General features: G+C 40.2%; 3 protein-coding genes across 3 annotated transcripts; all 3 read left to right on the plus strand.

Annotated features, from left to right (window-relative positions):
* Positions 1 to 4680: 4680 nt before the first annotated feature.
* notum1a (notum, palmitoleoyl-protein carboxylesterase a) lies at positions 4681 to 10630 on the plus strand. The gene is made up of 11 exons (XM_062439204.1): positions 4681 to 5009; positions 8103 to 8155; positions 8341 to 8436; positions 8808 to 8868; positions 8949 to 9007; positions 9108 to 9210; positions 9310 to 9501; positions 9632 to 9729; positions 9915 to 10062; positions 10149 to 10196; positions 10327 to 10630. The coding sequence occupies exons 1-11, from the start codon at positions 4681 to 4683 to the stop codon at positions 10628 to 10630; spliced, it is 1491 nt and encodes a 496-aa protein (XP_062295188.1).
* A 3648-nt stretch (positions 10631 to 14278) lies between these two features.
* Positions 14279 to 15190, plus strand: LOC134000157 (myeloid-associated differentiation marker-like protein 2). The gene has a single exon (XM_062439492.1). It carries the CDS (start codon positions 14279 to 14281, stop codon positions 15188 to 15190), a length of 912 nt encoding a protein of 303 aa, XP_062295476.1.
* A 2347-nt stretch (positions 15191 to 17537) lies between these two features.
* pycr1a (pyrroline-5-carboxylate reductase 1a) lies at positions 17538 to 21600 on the plus strand. Its single transcript, XM_062439080.1, has 8 exons — positions 17538 to 17616; positions 17872 to 17943; positions 18068 to 18138; positions 18335 to 18514; positions 19240 to 19461; positions 19567 to 19659; positions 20777 to 20940; positions 21219 to 21600. Exons 2-8 carry the CDS (start codon positions 17877 to 17879, stop codon positions 21385 to 21387), a joined length of 966 nt encoding a protein of 321 aa, XP_062295064.1. The 5' UTR covers positions 17538 to 17616; positions 17872 to 17876; the 3' UTR covers positions 21388 to 21600.
* Positions 21601 to 22168: the final 568 nt, after the last annotated feature.

The following is a 22168-nucleotide window of genomic DNA, read 5'->3' on the forward strand; positions in this document are numbered from 1 at the left end:
ACAGAAAATGAATAATGTGTTGTGGCTCTACTGTCATGACCTGTAATAAGGGCTTTTCCACGTCCTTTGGCAAATCTGCGGCATAAATAAACATTTCCGAGACAAAAGGGCCTGATTCCTCCTGTCTCGGTGGAGATGGGAATAAGCGCAGGGGAAGGAGGGCTGCCGCCTCTCTGATGATAATAATAGCAGGTCTTCAATGGTAATTCGTCTCTGCTCCCTCCTCTGTCGCTACCTGGCAGAGGGTACTGCACAGGATGATTCAGGCACAAAGCATGAATGGAAAACTCCTGGAGGAGGGCCACACACTCACGCACCGGTACCTCTGAGACAGCCGGGTCCACATCACTCATCCTTATGTACACCAACACACACATGCAGGCACATACACATGCACATACCCCCACCTTGACTGACACAAACATCTATCTTGCTTAGTAAAAATGACGTGACAGAACTGTTTACAGGCAACAGCAGCTATTTTGTGACCATCATTCAGATGAAAGATCAACAACAAACAGCTGACCTGTCAGCTGAACTATTTGGTTACCCTTTGGTACCAGAGAGACCCCTAATGCAAGCTGTCCTATCTTGAAAGAGTTCATTTTTATCAAACAGGGCATCATCTGTAACCAATAGACGGCCTCCTCTTACGAAATGAGAGCCTGCTCGACAGATGTCTCCTGCCTCTCTTACTCTCTCTTACTCCCCATTTACATCCACATCTTAGATGGCACCTCTTGACTTAACTTGACCAGGATCAAGGTTGTTTACGGATTCTCTGGGTAATATCAGGAACATGTGGTGAGGGCACATGAAAGGAACTCTACAGTGTGTTAACACCCAAAACCTCTGTACATGTTTGTTTTGGTTTTTAAACAATAGTTTCAACATGAAATTAAGGGGACCTGCTTCCGGAGTTTTGCCTCAAGGGGACACAGAACAGAAGCTGAGCCTCAAAACGTTTTCACAGGTATGGAAAGCCTCAAACGTCAAAGCTCTCTAACACCACCGTCAGATCAACTTGTTAATGACACTATCAATAAAATGCTCCAGGCAAAAATCATTATATTTGTATGAATAACATCTAGTGCATTTGTTTTCTTTTTTATGAGTAGCACAGTGAGTTCTCTGACCAAGCTACCACAAACAATGAACAAAATGTCAAAGTCGGGTACTGTCTTTTTTGGAAAAGCAGCAGAGAAATGTTAGCCACAGGAGAAATTAAGAGTCATTAATACAATACACAAAAAAACCTCTGAAGGTTTCAACGACTTTCCAACTAATTCATTACACCTGAGTTGTATTCCATATATTTCCAGTTTCCTTTTTGTTCTGGCTTTTAGCAGATTTCCACACTTAAACACTTTGTGGCATAATGCCACTAAGTCTGAGGATTTGCTGTTGTGACCTTTATGAGATTTAGTGCTGCGGTTGAGTCCCACAATCCCGAACCTGATATCATATGTTTTTTGGTGGTGCTGTGTAGTTTGTGCACTGCGTAGGTGAGGGTGGCAATTTAAAGGAATTTAAAGAAACTCCTCTATGAAATATAAAAGTTTTATAGATGGTGATCTCTCCTTTGTTCTTCCAATGAGGACCTCCACCTGTTTCTGATGATGTGAGCCAGAGCCTGTCCCTTTCAAGAGGCTGATCCCTCCTGATCTCTTTGATGTAACCTGACCTAACAGTTCCAACTAGCGGGATTTGATGATCACGGATGGACCCTCGACAACAGCATGTGCAAATCAAAACTAACAGGCATGGGGAGACGAACGATGGGGATGTGTGAGCAGAACTGGCAGGCTGCATAGACAGAGAGCGCTCACAGAGCTATGATGTGTCTAAACGCCAGGCAGGCAACGGTCACATGATCAATGCTGCCAGCCCAGACTTAAGCAGTAAAACCTGTGGATCTGTGAGGGCACATGCAACTGATCGGAGATGAAAGACAGGCTTTGACTTTCACAGGAGGCCTGGAATTGGGGTGGGGGTTACGGGGGCTACAGGGGCACTTCTGAGGGACTGCCATCAGAACAGCTGGGTCATTTTCAAATGACCTAATTCTAGGATTAATCCACGCGGACTTGCATGGTTAAATTTGTGTCTATGCTACACACAGACGATGGGAGGCAAAGAAAATGGGACTGAGAGAATTACTGGTGAAAGCCAGAAAGGCTTAGTGCAGAGTTCAAACAAGGTGCACAGTAGAGAACAAACCGCTGAGCACCGACAGTAGCAGAGCTAACCAATGTTTCTAACTCTGTCTTCAGCCTCGTACTGTTATGTCATTTTAACACAGAATCCATCATATTCTCTCTCCGAATCTACACATTTAAATCTCTCTTGAGTCTCCCCCTCCGTGTAACATAAGAGCATTTGCAGCTCACACTTCTCACTCACTTGGGTCAGAGGACGTTTCGACACACCATCGGGGCATCTCTTCATGGTAGTGTGTGTATGTGTGTGTGTGTCAGAGGCCAGCGTCCATCTGCGAGTGATTTAAGGGTTACATTTTTGGGGATGACGTGTGATAAAACAGGGAGGTATGGGTCAAAGTGACTAGACTCAATCTGTGACAGAGCCTCTCCTCCTGGGCCCTACCACATGTTTTAATCTATACAAGCATCTGTTTGAAGTTCCCAATGAATACCATCAGTCCTGCTGGTGACTTCATATCCATCTTACCTGACTCAAAAGAGATCGACATCCTTTAGGCACACCGATTAACCATGGGGCTATAGTCAGTAAGTTTGTCTCTGTGTGGACATGACACTGTTTTACAGATATGAGGTTCTTTTTGTTAAAGACACATACAGTACGTGAGTATCCTCTATATTAAATTTCTATCTATCCATTTATCTATATATCTATCTATTAAAATATTCAAACCTTTCTCCATCTTTTTTTTTTGTTGTTGTATGTTTTGTAATAAGATACAGTCCTAAAAAAATCTTTTTGGCAAACCCCATAAGTTAAAATTGTGGATGTTTGATCACAGAGGAAACTGATCAAATGTATCTCTAATTGATGATAGGTCAGCTAACAGACACACACAACTTTGTCAGTCATAATTGACAAAGAGTAGGGTATCTAAATGATACTCACATGAGGAAATTCTGTCAAAAACCACATACAACATCCATCTCTGCCTCCTAATGTTGCCACAAATTGTAAACAGCAACATTTAGACAATGCGGAACATGAGCAAAATCCTCTTAAGCCACCCTAGGGTGTGGGGCTTGTTGCTTTTATAAAAATTATCTGAAAAAAATAAATGTAAAGGTACTCCACAGACATCCAGCCATTTTAAACAAAATTGAATTATGGTATTGTGGGCTCAAAGACAAACGTCACCAAAATACTCCCACAAGTGTTATCTTGATTAATAATCACTTTTGGGCTGTGGGCTACACTTTAACTTAAACGTGTCCTTAAAATGAGAGGTTGTTCGAGGGAATCCTACCTCAACCATAACGAGGCATTCCTGTGTTAAAAAGTTGGCTTCCCATCAGGGTGCCCTGCTCGACCTAAAATATACAGTAGACCAGGAAAGTTTGGAAGAGACTGAAGTGGGAGGGAGGAGGCGAGACAGGGGAGAAAGAGTGATGGTTGCTTTGATCTTTGGAGGCCCCATCTGGATTAAAAAAACAACAACAACAAAAAACAAGTGTCCAAGTCCCTTTTTCTAAACCTTAAGAAAACACGAGCAACTTAGCCAGTCAGTACTGAAAGTGATTGTAACAAGGAGTTATGTGTTTTTTTAAGGGATGGATGTTAGTGGATTAATCTCTCACCAATTATTGTCCTACATTAAGGAGAACACAAAAAGTAAAAATGAATTATATACTACTACTACTACTACTACTACTATTACTGATAATAATAATAATAATGATAATAATAACAATAATAATGATGATGATGATGATGATGATGATGATGATTAAAAATAAAAATAATACAGTGTTCCTTTATATAATCAGGTAAAGTATCTTGATTAACATTTTTCAAGCGAAACCTGATCATTTATTGTTGGAACGCTGCACATGTTTTGATCATGTTTTGTTTTTCTTCACTTGATTTTCAGGCAAGTGTGTAACAAGATGCGTATTCTCACTTCATAAATTTGTGGTGGAATGGGAAATGGGCATTTCAAGGCCAATAAAAGCCACCACATCAAATAAAACATCGCGGATCAAAAGAACCAACGCATGGACATTTTTTCCCTCTATAAATTAAAAAGGGGGGTAGTCTGCCACGCTTGATCATGCCCTGAGTCCTGCCCCGCAACAGCGATTGGCTGGACGGACACACAAGGGGGGAAAGTTTGAATAAAATACAAGAGCATGGCACCAATGTTGTCGTTCAAGCTTGTGTGCTTGGTCCAGCAGTGCTAGAGTTGTAGTGGATAGGCAATGGGCAAACAGTTGTAGAAGCACTCTTTCAAAGTTTGAAATATATCCAGAGAATTCAACGGATGTCTGTGATCGACCTCAGAGGACTTCTGATTTTAGCTGACATTAAATTGCTGCGTTTCTGGGAGCGGGCGACAAGTGTTGTGGCGTCTCTAAAGCCGTGCGTAATTGGCGTGTCTTCCTCAACTCCATCAGTAAAAAAAAATCAGTTTCTCTGACGAGACGTTGCATTTGAAGGAAGAGCATTTCACCGGCAGATACGATGACAGCGATCAGAATGGTTTCATCAGTGCTGCTGCTGGTGCTGATGCAGTCCGGAGCTCTTTGCGCACGGAGGTTCCGGGGTGGCCGCAACCCACAACCACGACGCTCACCACCTCCTCCCACATACCGGGCGGACCGGGGTGACACCACCGAGAGCTTCCCTCTGGATTTCACTGCCGTGGAGGAGAACATGGATAACTTCATGACACAAGTGAAGAACCTTGCGCAGTCTCTGTACCCGTGTTCGGCGCAGAAACTCGACTATGACATGAAGCTGAACTTTTTGGAGAATACATCAGTCACCTGCAACGACGGTAGTCCTGCTGGGTATGTACCAACACACACAAAAAACCACATTGCAGTGTGATAAATGATGGTTCCCATGTGATCGGATCAAGACAGGTCCAAGCAGGGTCAGCTTTGCAGAAGTGCACCTTGGAAATAGTAGGACTGAAGTGTTATTATTTTGAAGAGTAGTTCAGCAGGTACTGCTGGTCATCCTGCTACCCGAAGTAACCCTCATATTTTTAACCTGAGGATAACAATAAAGTTTGGAGAGTGCGCATCAAGGAGACGTTCTCGGTATTCGGGCTTGTTGACTTTAAATGTTAAACATGGGTTTTCGATAGTTAAATGCTGACAATTCTAAATATATATATAGCAATGAAAAAAATGGGGATTTTTTCCCCAAACAGGGCAATGTTCTATTAGACAGAACAGAGTTCAGTCAGGATAACATAGACAGCTGCTTTGCGTCAGCCAAGCGTGAAATTTGCGGATAGCCACATGGCCTATGCTTCATTTCCTTTGCTTCAAATTAGAATGCAGGATTTGCTCTGCAAAAAGTTTTAGATTTAAGTTTTCAGACCCCCGCCCATCTTTCCCTCTCTCTGATGATTGCACCCGGTGCGCAAACTGTTGGTATGTGATTTTTAGGTCAGTTTAACAGCGTGTCCTCCTGTAACTAAAACGTGGATAACGAGTCCTGTTAGTTTTGCGTTTGTTCCTCTTTTCAGCCTATGTCCTATGGGGGAAACAATGGATCTCTACTTGATCAACATTTGCTTGCAATAACATCCACTGTTGACATTGTTAAGCAGAAATCCATTTGGCAGTAAGAAAGCCTGCATGATTTCTCTACTAAGAGGGATAAGCCATGGCACTAAAAGCATATTAACGTCAGACAGATCCACATACTCTCCTATTGTATAATAAACGAACAATGTTCAGTCATATAGACTCTGCTTTTATATCCTATTTGGTGGCAGTGAGTCAAACTGTGGATTGAAGTGACTAATTTTTTTCAGAATGCACATTTTAGTGACAGTTGGCAAACTGAGATGAATCAAATGCATAGTTTGGATTACAGATGTAATTCATATCCATACGTGTTTTACATGTTAATTGTCTTTAAAGGTTTATCAAGAAAAGTGAACTTCAATTGTGTGTAATAATGGCAATACTTTAAAACTGTAACCGTAATAAAAGGAAATGATATACACATATTGTAAATTACTGTAGAATATGTGATTAGTATGTAGTCATTATTTGAAGATACCAGTATCATATATGTTTTTAAATACTGTTAATGTTGTCCATGTAATCAGGACACTTTGATGTGTGCCATTCTGTGTAGGAACTTATCTGAGACCAGTGTGATGATGGGATGACTTGACTAAAATGGGTTTTGATGTACAAGTCTTTTTATGGATTTAGTAACCATTCTAATTCCTGATAAAACCCAAAGTGCCTGATAGAGAAGCACGGTAAAGCTCTTAGCTCTGTATAAACACAACGCGAGTACCAGTGCAGGGGACAGTTACTGGCAGATGGCCGTTTCATTCACCACTGTAGCTGTTGTCAGTTAAGATGCTAATCCATCAGATACTGAAATTATTTTCCAGTGAGGGATTCTCAGTTACAGATAAACAAGAAGGCAACACAAATACACACACCCCTACACACACACGCACACACGCACACACGCACACACACACACACACACACACAAATGATTCACTAGATGTAAAGGTGATTCATCTTCTGGAGAAAGATCTTGCACTTGTTAGAGTGGGTTGATGCAGCACCTTTCCCTTTTGGCTCCTTCAGCTTGCCAAGCGCGCCTTCACACTGTTGTTTGGAAGTAGTAAGTAAAGTGGACTGTCCTCAGCCTACATCATTGACTGTGGCTTGCAATAACAGTAAAACAACTTTAAAGGCAACCAAAGTGTGACTCAGCATCTGAGCAAACAGCCCAGAGCTAAGTCACTGAAATGTATTTGGCAATCACTCGAGTTTAGTCATCGTTGGGTTGGGTGGATAAACACTCAAAGAAAAAAAAAATCCGAAGCACATTGGGAGCATCTTACCTCTGTGGCTGATGCTAATTTACACACCAGATATTTTAAATCTGCCTCATTTGTGAAACTATTTTTCCATAATTGAGATACTGAATAAATATGAAATAAATAATAAAGAAAAGGGATGGTAATGCTTTGGAGATGAGTATGTCCTGCACATCCTGTAGCATCGGAGAATCATGAAAGCATTGCCCTCTTCTGGGCTGACAACACACAGCACACATCTCATATTCTAACATGCTTATACTTCAGTTTAGAGTCCTCGTCTGACACAAAAATGACACGTATTCACTTCATCTAACCCGTGGTGCATATAAAAAGGCATTACATTGTACATATGTAGGTCCTATGCAACAGACAGACTGATGACTGAGTGTTGACATGAACACAAGCCAAATGTGGGTGTGTTATTTCTCTTACCATATCATTGCTATGGACGGGATCCTTGATTTTATCAGATTTTGTGTGTGAGAACACTGCTGAAGAATGATGAGCTCAGACAGAAGAGAATATGATAGTACATTACCTTTCCTTGATTCACTAAACATGAGGGATATCATATACTGGCATTTTCAGTAAGAGCAAGATAGGGGAAAGGATGATGTTTATCTCCTGTTTGATCCCTAGATCAGTTTCCTAAGTGTGGAGAACACATACCACCTCATTGTGTTAAATTTATCTTGTTGTATTTAATTTTTTGCTGTTTTCGTCACCTTTTTAAAGATAGGAATCAACACATTAACATGCCATCCTCTGTTTACATAAAGGTGATGCTGTCATATGTTTTTTTTATTTAATGCTTGGATACCATTGCTGGAGGTATAAACAATGAAGTCATAACTTTAACAATTTATCTCATCTTTCTTTGTCTGTATACTGTCTCAAAATTGTGGGATGTGATTGTATTTTTGTTGTTTAAATGTATTGCCACGCAGGCAGTGTAAAATAAATCTTGAGGGATTGAGATTTGTATTCACATATTTTTTTTATATTTCAAGATTATGTCACACGCCTGCTATTATGTGTTGATTTTATATTTGGTCTCTTCGGTCTCTTGTAGGTACTACCTGAAAGAATCTCGAGGCAGCAGACGATGGCTGATATTCTTAGAGGGTCAGTATTTTCGGACTGATTTGTCTAATTCACTATCATTATGTTTCTATTTTCATGCTTAAATTAGGAATGATGATGTTAAAGTGTCTTTTAAGCAAAACATTTTGAAAATCCATGCAAAAAGTATTGTAAAGAATTCATGTGAGAAATGATCTGTGTTGTTTTTTTTGTGTATCTTTGTCCAGGCGGCTGGTATTGCTTCAACAAAGAGAACTGTGATAGTCGATATGAGACCATGAGGAGACTGATGAGCTCATCAAAGTGGCCCCAAACTAAAACAGGTCAGCCTCAGCTAGTCTGTATATGTTCTATAGATATTCAGGCTCCTATCAGCACCACTGTTAATCAAACTGTGGCCTGTAGCAAATCCTGACCCCTTGCACAGTATCTAAAGTACTAACATCCCATCATAATGTCTCAGTAATTTAAAGGATCGGATGTACCTCTGCTCATCTGCCTTGTTATTGAGACTGACACCCGGTCATAATTTAACTGTGGCATAGGGCTACCTGGCGCCCACTGCTATAGGAGCATAGACACCTCCCTCTCTCATTGTGGTGTAATAACTGTAATCCATGTGATGATGAGGAAGAAGAGGATGTGTCTGGGAGTGCCAGCATGGCTAATGATACATGTTGATCTGTCTCTGCAGGCACGGGAATCCTGTCTTCGCTGCCGGAGGAAAATCCTCACTGGTGGAATGCCAACATGGTGTAAGTTGACTCGTGTTTTGTGTGTTTATTGATGCTTAATTTTTATAGACAGCAACTTTAACTTCATGTTGCCTGTGCAGGTTCATCCCATACTGCTCCAGCGATGTGTGGAGTGGCGCCACAGCCAAAACAGAGCAGAGTAAGACTGATTACTGAGATTACTGATTCAACATAACATGTACAGTGTCCCTCTTTAAGAAAAAGTGTTTTTCTACATTCTCTCTTTTTGTTGTGTGCAGGTGGCTATGCCTTCATGGGTTCACTGATAATTCAGGAGGTTGTGAAGGACCTGCTGAACAAAGGTCTGGACAATGCCAAGGTTCTCCTGCTAGCAGGAAGCAGGTACACTCAGATCTGAACATTTTTACCATAACATTGAAACTGAACGATTCATTCATATTCCTGTACACTGTATGTACTAATAAGAATTTCTGCATACAGTGCTGGTGGCACCGGGGTCTTGCTGAATGTAGACAATGTAGCTGAGCTGTTGGAGGGATTGGGGCACACCGGGATACAAGTGCGAGGCCTGTCTGATTCTGGCTGGTTCCTGGACAACAAGCAGTACCATTGCACTGACTGCGTGGACGCTGTCAGCTGTGCCCCCACTGAGACCATTAAGAGAGGCATCAAGTATGTGAATATTATCATGAAATGTCAAAAAATCATGGTTTTGTAAATTACATTTTGGTGACTATTTTAGTCAAGGGATGAGTTCATCAGGTGTCTTATTGCCTGTCTGTGCTTTCACTGACCCCATCAGGTACTGGGGAGGAGTGGTACCAGAGAGGTGCAGACAAACCCATGAAGGAGAGGAGTGGAACTGTTTCTTTGGATACAGAGTCTTCCCATCAATAAAAAGCGAGTTTTCTAGTTTCAATTTGTACTATGTATATTTTGCACATACATGCTCACATACCTGTAAAAGCACAAATCATCTGTATGGCACATGTCTGAATAGCTGACTACTTAACTATATATAGACATGCATATATTAACTCTAATCTTCTTATAACTATTTAATCTTCTCTGTTCTCCCCGTTCAGGCCCTGTGTTTGTGGTCCAGTGGCTTTTTGATGAGGCCCAGCTGACAGTGGACAACATCCAGCTTACAGGACAGCCTGTGCAGGAGGGCCAGTGGCGCTACATCCAAAACCTTGGCATAGAGCTAAGGAACACACTAAAAGACGTCCCGTAAGGCCAAGTCTCAGTGTTTAAAATAGAAAATTTAAATATAATTATTGCAGAGTTTAGATTGAGTTCTGTCTTCTTTTTTTCAGGGCTATGTTTGCTCCAGCATGCTTATCACATGAAGTTATCACCAGAAAGTGAGTACTTTTATAAAGTAATTCTCAAAATCCACTTTTCCAGTGTATCATTTTCAGGGGGACATAACTATGTGTTAAAGTGTTCAGTTCTGACTGTGAGCTGACAGCGCCCTCTTGTGTTGTGCTTCAGTTACTGGATTGATGTGCAGGTTAAAGGTACTTCCTTGCCCCGAGCACTGCACTGCTGGGACCGCAGCCTCCAAGACAACAGGAACAACAAGGCCCCGCCCAAGGGCTGTCCGGTGCATTTGATTGACAGCTGCCCGTGGCCACACTGCAACCCCACCTGCCCCACCATCCGAGACCAGTTCACAGGACAAGAGATGAACGTCATTCAGTTCCTCATGCACATGGGCTTTGATGTGCAGAAGATGGCCCAGCAGCAGGGCATGGACCCCAGCAAGCTACTGGGCATGCTTAGCAGTGGCAGCTAAAGGGACACAAGCACACACAGTATCTCCAAGCTAAGCCTGAGTAGGGTTGGCTGGACCCTCTGGCCACTTTCCCAAGCCTAATACCTCCAACTACCCATCCAACTTCACAACCCATTCTACCTAGTCTATTCCCCTCTGACCTCCTGTTTACTTTTGGTACGAACCTCAAGCAAATACAGGGGCTTATATTTTCCCTGCAGTCCCTTCCTCACAACTCAGTACTGGTGACAAGTACAGGGGGCAAAATGCCTCCATGACAAGGCACAACTCTCTGCTACTCTCAATTTAAATTATCTTTTGCTTTGTAAAAGAAAAAAAAATATCATGAATGTAATCCAGTTTTAAGGATGCTCAGTGATGTTTTGTTTTTTTTATATTATTTTCATCCTTCCATATAGATTATATATAGTCATTGTTAAGAAGAGAAAAAAAAGAAAATGCCACAATGACGTAAGGATGATATCTTTGTTATGTAGTCACTATAGAGTATATAAGGGTATACGTTTTTTCAAACTGTTCATAGCTGGGTTCTACTTACATCTCATTACACAATAACCTACATCAAATGATGAAGTGAAAAAAATCACTGGAACGAAATAAGCTGTTATTATGTCCCATTCATTACACATATAACAGTTACACTAATCTAGAGGTTAAATTAAGTTACATAAATTTGAAGCCTTAAACAGACAAAAAGATGTAATTCCTTAAGAAATAAAGTCCAAAAAGACACAGTGCTCAACACTTAAGATTAAAAAAAAACAATCATTCATGACAGTGTTGGGATAAGAGTGCCATATTTCTCATTTTAACAGCTGCAAAGATGTCACAATGCCCAGTTAAAGAATCTAATGAGGCCAATTGTGGTGCTAAAGTGGACCTGGAAACACTATCAGTAGCTATACATACACCAGAGTGCCACTGCATCCAGTCTTTCTCACCAGGTGCATCACCACAAGAGGACCACACGTCGGGTACACATTCATGTTAGGACACCTCAGTAGTTCAGCAATCCTCAGATCAATGCAACAACATTTAAAGGGAGACAAATATTGTGTATTGTATATTTTTTGAGTATTTGTATAGGTTCTTTCAAGTGTTCACTATTGTAACTCCCTTCTTATATTTCATAATAGAGATCACTTTTTAATATAATGACAATGTTGTATGTAATGATGTCTTTATAAATGATGTTTTTAAAGGACCTCTATTTCGCATCACACCAGAGAAGGAAAGGTATTACTAATTGTAATTTTATTCTGTAACATATTTTTTAACAGAAAAAACTCAAGCTACATTGGTAATTTACATATTTATTTTGTTATGTAAATCATATTTATAAGTGCTATTTTCACAGAGAAGTGATTCTTTGTAAATTGTAAATACATTGCTGTTTTTTTCTCTTTGTGTTGATTGCATGTCTTTGTATTAGAACTAAAAGAAACACCATATTACATATACTACAAGGTACAATTGCAGTCTTGTTATTATTACTATGATTATACTTTTATTATCATTATTATCACTATCATCATCATTATTATTATTATTATTAGTAGTAGTATTATTGTTATAATTATTATGATGATGGTGATGATGATGATGATCATTATTATCAGTAGTAGTAGTAGGAGTAGTGGTAGAGGTATCTATATTTATAGTATTTGCAGCATTCACTCCTAATCCCACTTCACACTCCTAGCAGAGTACACGCAAAAACCTTTTGGTGTCAAGGTCAGTGGCTCCCTCAGGGTTCATACACAGCTTGTCACCATTTTGACATACCTGATAATAGATATGAGATTTACTTTACACACAATGACAGTCAAAGGTTTTTCAAAACCTTATATTTTTGGCAGCTTCTGATAAATCTCAAGGATAAGGTTCAATCCCCTAAAATCTGAAAATAAATTTCAGTAGTAGGAGCTTAGGTCAACTGAATAGAGAGATGATTGAGTTTTTATTGATATAATAACTAATAGGAAAGGAATTAAAAATGTCATCTCTTGGGCTGACCAATCTAAAATGAATTTTCTTGTGGTGCAACACTATAGCTATAGCAAACCTCTTTTTTGATGCTTCTATAAAAGGTGTCTTAGTGATGCAAAACTGACCAGCCCTGAATTATAGTCTTTATAATCTCTGCACTGTTTAAATAGTCATTTTCTTATGCCGTGACCTTCATTCAGCCACGTTTTTATGTGTGGTGAAGCCACTGTCTGTTACACAAGCTGCAGACCCTTATGGATATCTCATTTTGTTGTTGCAGGTAAGCCACATTGTCAGCTTGTGCCATTTGATAGTGCCAATCACAGTGATAAAAGATAATTTATGTTATTTGGCTCTGTGAGATTATCCACCATTCCTCATGTCAAACCAAACTATTGTGTGCAGCAGTTTTCCATAAGAATCACCTGGAAAACTGAAAATAAAATAAAACATCACAGCATACCAATATCACAGGTTGAAGTATTTTAAGTAACTACTAATCCATTTCACTTCCCTCTCGCATGCATAGCTAAAATCTGTCATTGCTCATGTGTAATTATCCCTCTGGACCTGTGTGTAATTTTTGTCTCCAATGGGAGTCTTAGCCTTCTTCCCTGTCATTACACTGTGTATAAATGCCAGTTTCTTACTAAAGGGGCTCTGACTCAGCCTCTCTGGGTGCTCTCTAGAAATACGACTCCCATACTGCCTGCCACATGTAGCTTCCCACCCCTCTGTGGAATATACACCCCCTATTTATAGCACTAGCTAGGCCTGTAACCCTGGGCTCGGCACAAACTTTCATTTGAGCAACCACCCCTTGAAATCCACTGACTTCACACACACACACACACACACACACACACACACACACACACACACACACACACACACACACTGGAGAGAGAGGGTGTGTTTGTGTGATTAAGAAAGACTGGGAGACCAAACCCGAGAGGCAAAAGTAGACAGAAACAACGAGACAAAGAGCAAGAGACAAGAAGTTTGAGTGACTTTGACGGGCAGCTAAGGGTGAAGAAATTACACATGCAGGAACTTGGCTGACAAACCAGTCCACCTGTTCGACACTGAGGGCTATTGTTGGAAGATTGATCTCTGGATATGACTTAAAGAGGCTTATTGGACAGAACATTATTTCACTTTGAACATTTTCGGACAACTTGGTGATTGAAGTTGAAGCAAGGACAACCAACATTTCTGAGGACCAGTAAGACCAGGATAACCTTCTCAAAAAAGCTATTGCATTTTAAATGCAGGACTGATATCAGTGTTATAATTAGACTCTATGTGCGTAGTTTATACACCTGTGCAGACAAGTAATAATAATCCCTTTTTTGACATTGGTTTAAAAAGCAAACTTGGCAATCAAAGAGATTTTTTTTATGTCAAGCTAAATAATTACTACTATTACAAATTACTGTACAAAATTCTACATAACGTATAAATGTAACTCGATCTTAGACACACCGCTGTAATTACAAAGCTAGCCTAGACAAAATTACAGACATTTGTAATTAAGGACCATCTATAAAAGGCGACCAAGGAAAGAGAAAAGTGGGCCACAAGGACGGCAACACAAAGAACCGGACATCAAGAATCTCAGCAGGAATAAACCGCTGTTTGTATCGAACAACACGCACCATGGATGCACATGGAGGACACTACCTCAACAAGGAAGCTGTTTTGTCACCTTTAGGCGCAGCTCGAATGTGCCAGCTGCTACTTGGTTGCACCATAATAGCCCTTGTGTCCCACAGTGCGGGCTATAGCGCCACCTATGGAACGTTCTGCATGTTTGTGTGGTGCTTCTGCTTTGCTGTCACGCTGGTTGTGTTCACCCTGGACATTACACGGCTCCACACCTGCATGCCCATTTCCTGGGATAACTTCACTGTGGCCTTTGCCATGCTGGCAACACTGATGTACATCACTGCTTCTGTGGTCTACCCTGTTTACTTCCTGCAAACAGAATGCCCTGATGAGGGCTGTGAAATCCAAATCTACCGCATTGCTGTGACTGTCTGTTCCAGTGTCTGCAGCTTCCCCTACGGAGCTGAGGTGTTCCTAACTCGAGCCAAACCAGGTGCTGTGGTGGGTTACATGGCCACTGTGTCTGGTCTACTCAAGGTGGTCCAGGGCTTTGTGGCCTGCATTATTTTTGGAGCCCTGGCCAATGCCAGCGAGTACAACCTCTACATTGCCACCCAGTATTGTGTGGTGGTGTACAGCCTGTGCTTCTCTGTCACTGTGATAGTGATTATACTGACGGTTTCTGGGAGGACCTCTGCTCTGCGGTTCCCCTTCGATCGGTTTGTGGTCATCTACACCTTTTTCGCTGTGATCCTCTACCTCAGTACTGCACTGGTCTGGTCCATCTTCAGCTTTGACAAGAAGTACAGCTCTGCTACTCGTCCTGAGAACTGCCCACGTGGAGACTGTCCTTGGGACAGTAAGCTGGTGGTGACAGTGTTCACCATTGTCAACATGATCCTATATTTTGTTGATCTCATCTACTCCCAGAGGATTCGCTTTGTCTCAGGCTCTGCTGTCTGACCCTTGCCCTGAGACTTTTTAGACTCAGAGGCAAATGATGAAGGTTTGAGGCCACATCCAACATGGGCTCCACAGTCACGTCTCTGAAAAGGACTCATTCCCTTATTAAGTAATGGTGTAATGTTTGCGTGACATTTGTTATTATCAGTATTCATCTTATATTGAGCCTCTGTTCTAGGCAGTATTACCCATGATCCATGCTATAAACTAAGGCCCTTCTCCAGTCCTCCAGTGACCTACCAGGGAGAGTCTGCCAGGTGCACTGATGAGCTGATCTCAGGAGGTCCACAGATGTCCTCGGGAAACACGTCCATCTCAGCAATACATCTCACCTCTCAAAGTTGCACTGGTGGTCTCATACATGGTAGACCTACAGGGGTGTGTGATAATGTTTAGAATACAACACCAGTATTATGTCAGTCAGACTTAGGCTGAACAATTTATTTATGAATTAACATGCATTATGTATTTATTGTTTCATACTGCCTTGTAAGATAATGTTTCATAGAGACACATACAGTAGTATTAAGCTTACAGCGTGCACTGAACATAGATTTCAGTTTTGGCTCTCCAGCCATTTTGCTGTATTTTGATTAATTTATCAAATTCCTCATCATATTTGTAATGCCAAAAGTTCAGGTTTATTACACTTTTCCTGTTGTCCACTGAATGTTTAATGTATCTGATACATTTATGACTACAGCATGATTACTAGGGACATGTAACATATTTTCTTTTTCTATGTGGTATTTTCCATTCAAATAAATACAGAATTGTATGTTTTGGGGCTCTTTGATTTCTGTATTGTTTGCTTTGCATGACAGGCCTCAACTGATATGTGAACATTAGTCTCAACTTTCAACTTAACTAATTAATTGGTGTTACCACAAAAGATGTGGTGCAACTTTTATTATGTGTTCACAGTATTTTCCTGTACCCCAAGAAGACATGTTAGACATTAATGTTTTCATACATGACCTTACTTTCTATTAAATTGTTTCTAATTGGAGCAGCTGAAGACAGAAAACCAGTGGTGGAAGAAATAGTCAGATCCTTTAGTTAAGTAAAAGTACCAACACAGCAATGTAAGAAAAATCCTACTTGTGTAAAAGCACATAAGTGTTGCCAGGAAAATGTACTTAAGTATTAAAGTAAAAATACTCATTTGGTCCCTCTGACTGACATATTATTATATATGACATCATTAGTTTATTTATACTGAAGCATCAGTGTGTAGGCAGCATGTTACTGTTGTAACTGCTAGAGGTGGAGCCAGTTTCAACTACTTTATATAAAGTTAGCTAGTTTAGTCCAGTGGTTCTCAACCAAGGGTTGGGCCCTTTCAAAGACTCGCAAAATAAATCTGAGGGGTAGTGAGATGATTAATGGGAGAGGAGAGAAGAAAAAACAAAGTTCTGATACACAAATGTGTTTTCAATTTTTGGACTTTTTCTCTAATCTTTGATTTTTGGTGAAATATTGGATCATTTGAATATTTATTGAAATGAAACCATGTGAGAAGTTTAGAGGGAAAAATCACTATTTAGTGGAGCTTTTAACAACTCATAGACAACTGAAATGTGACCCCAACTACACACTGTTTGTTGTTACTAAAACTGTCCAATAAATGTAGAGGAGTAGAAAGTACATTATCTCCCTCTGGTAGTGGAGTGGAAGTTTAAAGTGACATCCAATGGAAATACTCAAGTAAAGTATAACTGCCTCAACATTGTAATTGAGTAAATGTACTTAGTTACTTAGTTACATTACAAACTTGAAACTGGACATTTGTAATTTGTCAAAGGTTAAATAAAATAAATTTAAAAAACAACAACAAATTAATAAACTGTTGTTTTGTATTTAAAAATATGAATTATGTATTATATGCAATGGTAATATATATATATTATATGATGCCCAATGTCAGTAAAATTATCATAATTGTCACAGCTATTAGCTTATTTAGGCTAACATAGACTATTGAGCAAGAAACATGACTTTCTCTCTTCTGGAGCAAAGGAAAAAAGGCGTTACTTACTCTTAACTAGGCTACAAGTTGGCTCCAACATACTTTCTGGGTCAGCATAACATCTGTCTCCATTGCTGTAAAATTCTCTACCATGTCTTTCAAACTTTTCGCCAGCAGATGTTAGCATTGTGCTGGCTTCCTCAACTCCTCCCTGAGGCACAAACTGATGCAACTGGCTTTTCGGCTTAATAGGACCCGCCCGAAATTTACAGTTACTACAAAGGTGATTGGTCAGACGTGTTACGTACTGAGTAAACATGCAAGTTCATTGGTTTCTTCGCTTGTCAATCAAATGTTTTGCCACCAGGTACAGTGGAGCTAGGTAGCAGGGCCACGTTGCCAGCGTTGTTGTTTTGGAAAGTCAGACGGTCCACTCAGGGGCACCTTCCCTATAGTAGTAAGTCTGTTTATCTGTAAATATGTACAATTATTAATTTACACTGTGTACGTGGTTCCTGTCACCATATGTTTTCAGAAATGTCGTTTGCCTCGGTTAACAAGGAAATAAGAGTTTGTTTACTACCACTGCACAACATATCCAGAGCTAAAAGGCCATACTTGTGCACCAGTTGCGATATGCATGTTTAATACTGAGTTTAGCATCGAATCGATCTTTTTAGAAACTGATTCATCCGTGTCAAACTGTCTGTAGGTAGAATGAGTGTGGGCTTCATAGGTGCGGGCCAGCTGGCCCACGCTCTGGTGAGAGGTTTCACAGCTGCAGGTGAGTTTTGACTCACACATTAACAAGTGTGCATGGTTTTGATTTGATTTGTATTGTTGTCTGTTGATTGCAATCAGACACTGACATGATTTCCGGACTTTTTTCCCCCTTCTATTTTCACAAGGCGTGATTGCCACCCACAAAATAACAGCCAGTTCCCCAGACACAGATCTCCCCACAGTACAGGGACTCCGGGTGGGTGGACAATTAGAGATCAAAATCAATACTATACTGTATGTTCCATCTGTAATTGTGTTTAATTCGGGCTACGTTTAATTCATGCTTGAGGCTGCTGGATTTTAGAAATGAAAAATACATTGCTTACATGTAAATACTTCATATACCAGCTTGCTCCAATTAAATGATATATTATAAAACTTTGTCTTTACAGAAACTGGGTGTGAATTTCACTACCAGCAACAAAGAAACAGTGAGCAAGAGTGATGTGCTCTTCCTGGCTGTGAAGCCCCACATTATTCCTTTTGTGCTTGATGAGATTGGATCAGACATAGAAGATCGTCATCTTATTGTGTCCTGTGCTGCAGGTGTCACCATCAGCTCCATAGAGAAGGCAAGTAAGAGCCCCCTGACTGTACATGCTACTGATATGAAATATCACAAGATTTTTTAAACTCAATCTTATAACACAATTTTGAGTAAGACAATTAATGCATATTAAATGTGAATTTAGAAGTATGTGACTGTGTCTGAGAGGAAATCATAAGTAATGAAGACAGGAATGCCCATTATTATCCATTCATTGTTTGTTTACTAAAGTGCATTCAATTAAATCTGTAATCCAGAGTTTAGGACCAGGAAAAGTGTAGGACATTACTATAATTAAAACCTCAGATGATCTCTAGTTTCACTTCAACAACACATAGACATGGATTTCCCAGGTCTAGATGATTGATAATGCTTGCAAAACGTTTATTAAGTAGGATCAGCTCTTTTCAGGAACACTGAACTTTAACAGAAGACTCTCAAAATATGTTTGTGGTCTGAAATCAGCAGCCCCTCTGGCAAAAGTCACATTCTTTAACCTGATGCTGGTTTGCTGTTTGGACTTGAAACACCCAGGCATTTGCCTTTTAATAAAGGCCAAAATTAATTGTGCAATCTTAGAAAAGCTATTTTTAGTAACACACTTAAGCAAATGCACTAAACTAAAAAGTGATCCATTATGGCTTTAGATTTAAAGTTAAAATTAAAATACAAATGGTCCTGTCAGCCCAACTTCTTTCGTGTGATTTCAAAATAGTCCATGAGATCTTTGTTATTTGTTACCCTTTGCAGAAGCTGCAGCAGTATCGCACAACCCCAAAGGTAATGCGCTGCATGACCAACACTCCAGTAGTGGTGCGTGAAGGCGCCACCGTGTACGCCACAGGCACCCATGCAGAGGTGGAGGATGGAAAGCTTCTGGAGCAGCTGATGGCAAGTGTAGGATACTGCACTGAGGTGGAAGAGGACCTGATTGACGCCGTTACAGGCCTGAGTGGCAGTGGTCCTGCTTATGTGAGTGTTTTGCAGTGCTGGTTTACCTGTAGCACATACACCAGATCTTTCAGATGGTTTTAAGTCATTCCATCATCCTAACTATTGACGATTGTGGCCTTAAAGGCGTTCACAGCTGTAGATGCACTTGCTGATGGTGGAGTGAAAATGGGCCTGCCCAGGAGGCTGGCTGTACGCCTCGGAGCCCAGGCCCTGCTGGTATGAAAGTTATCTGTAATATAAATTTATGTGTAACGTGTATGTGTTTTCTTTGATACTTTTCAGTATTATATTTCTTGAATTGATTTCCTTTTTTTACAGGACAAGGCTGGAGATTTTTCTTTGTTTGTCTTTTTGCCAACAAACCTCATATGCAGAGCCAAACCATCAATCAGTCAATCCTACTTACAAATATTGTGTGTATTCAAAGCATCATGTATCTTATTCCTTTGTGCCACAGACCTCCATTGAACATGATTAAAAACACATCAATGACCCACACTGCTGCATTGGATCCCCAAAGAATGTGGTTATTTAAGATTTTTTAGAAACAGTTCCAATAACGGCATCCAGATTTCACTGTTCAAAGAGTATTTCCATGTTAGGAAGAGGCCACTTCATATGCACAAGGAAGCAGGTCTGTTGACACTGCTCGGCTAGCTTGTTGTGCTATGTAGTCTTGACTTTGCACTAAATGTATTTGAGAAATATACAATGTTGGGATCAGTGTCTGATCAATATACATCAAGCATTAAAAATCACAATTATTTACTGTAAAGAGTCCTTCTGCATGTGTGGTGGACTCTCCCTGACAGGGAGATTCTTTTTTGGAAAGATGTCCCCCACTGCAACTGTATGGCATATTGACATGTTTTTGGACAAAAATGGAGGTTTACGACACAGAGGAACACAGTATATCAGGCTATGGATACACACGCAGTACTTGTTAGTAGGATCAAATCATTGTTGGTTTGGCTCTTCACAAGATTTTGTTGACAATAGGAAACATCAGACAGAAAGAAGATAAAAAAAAGAAAATCACCAGCCATATCCTTTACGTCTTGCTTATCTGGCAGATCGGGCCATTATAACATTCTGAAAAGGATATGCACGTCTTTTTTCACACTGGCACAATTTCATTCAGATGTTGATTAATGTGCACTTTCCCTGTAAGGCATACAAAACCAGATACAGCTCTGCCAAGTGTGACCTGCAGTATGTCTTGGTGGGTTTAGACAGTCTGGATATATAATAGCTGGATAAAAGATACAGGCTGTGTTTACATAATCCGTGCTTTGTTGGTCTAACGTGGATCTCCCTTTGTGTTTCTTCAAAGGGGGCAGCTCGAATGTTGTTAGACTCAGAGCAGCACCCTGGGCAGCTCAAGGACAATGTGTGCTCACCAGGGGGCGCCACCATTCATGCCCTTCATGTCATGGAGAGTGGTGGCTTTCGCAGCCTCCTCATCAATGCCGTAGAGGCCTCCTGTGTTCGTACGAGGTAATTTGATAAGACCAATGTGAGACAAACAAACCAACAAATCATATTTCCTGTCATAAGGACACACAAGAAATGCTTTTAAGTTGATTGTCTTACTTAAATAGCCTAAGGGTGATATATTTCTTTTGAAGTTTATAATTCAGACAGCAGATGGAGCCATGTGTCATCATTTTAAATTGAGAAATTCTAATCAATAAACTACAGTATATTGTGCTATGTATGTTACTGTACATACCGTATTGTAAATGTCTGTGTGTCCCTGCATTTCCTTTAAAAAGGGAACTTCAGTTTTTGGCCGACCAAGAGAAAATCTCCTCAGCTGCTATAAAGAAGACAACTCTGGACAAAGTGCTGCAGCAGCCAGGAGTGACAGTGGACGCCGTTGGTGGTAGAACTCGTGGGATCAGTGTCTTCAACAACAGCAATCCAAAAACGAAAAAGGACTGATCCTTTTTCATCACGCTGGGAAACAATGCATTGCAATGCAACTTGTCAGATCGCTAAGGATGCTGTACATCCTGTTAACAAACCACTACTGCCTGATGATTGTTGAAAGATGAGACAACCTAGTGGATTGCCATCTATAAAAAAAATGTGATGGAACCTAACCTCAGGAAAAACTGTATAAGCAATGTTTTATTAAATGCCTCTCCTTTCTTCCTCCTTTCAAGCTGTGATTTCATTCCTATCTTGTCACTTCTCATGGTCAACTTTGGTCGACTTTGAGATAGAATGATATTCCATATCTGGTGAATTTGGCTTCAGGAATCTTATTTTAGTTGGTTCTTTCTGATGTTAGTAGGTAAAGCAATCCATTGGGCTGCAGTAATGTTATGGTTTTCTGGATATGGTAACCTATTTATGCAGTTATTAAATTATGTTTTCATTCAAGTATTTTCCTACTTAAACTTTTCTTACACAAAATGTAAAAGGATACACACTCACTGGTAAAAGTATATCTTTTTTGACAGTATCAACAAAAACTGAAAATGTATAAACTTGAAAAAAGTAGGATTTTTGGAAGAGTTTTATTGGATTGAATTAAATTGCACAGGTGTACATAATGCAGTGGCCGGTGACTCTATTTTATAAAGCAATGAAACTGGAAGTTTCGAAACTGGTGTTATTAAATATTCAAAAGACAGTGTTGATGCAATCAATTTTTTGTCAGTGCAACAAGCAGCAAGCAGTTGGATAGCTACGCTAAATGCCCGGTGGAACGTTATTA

This window comes from Scomber scombrus, chromosome 18 (genome assembly GCF_963691925.1).
Source record: "Scomber scombrus chromosome 18, fScoSco1.1, whole genome shotgun sequence".
Lineage (NCBI taxonomy): Eukaryota > Metazoa > Chordata > Actinopteri > Scombriformes > Scombridae > Scomber > Scomber scombrus.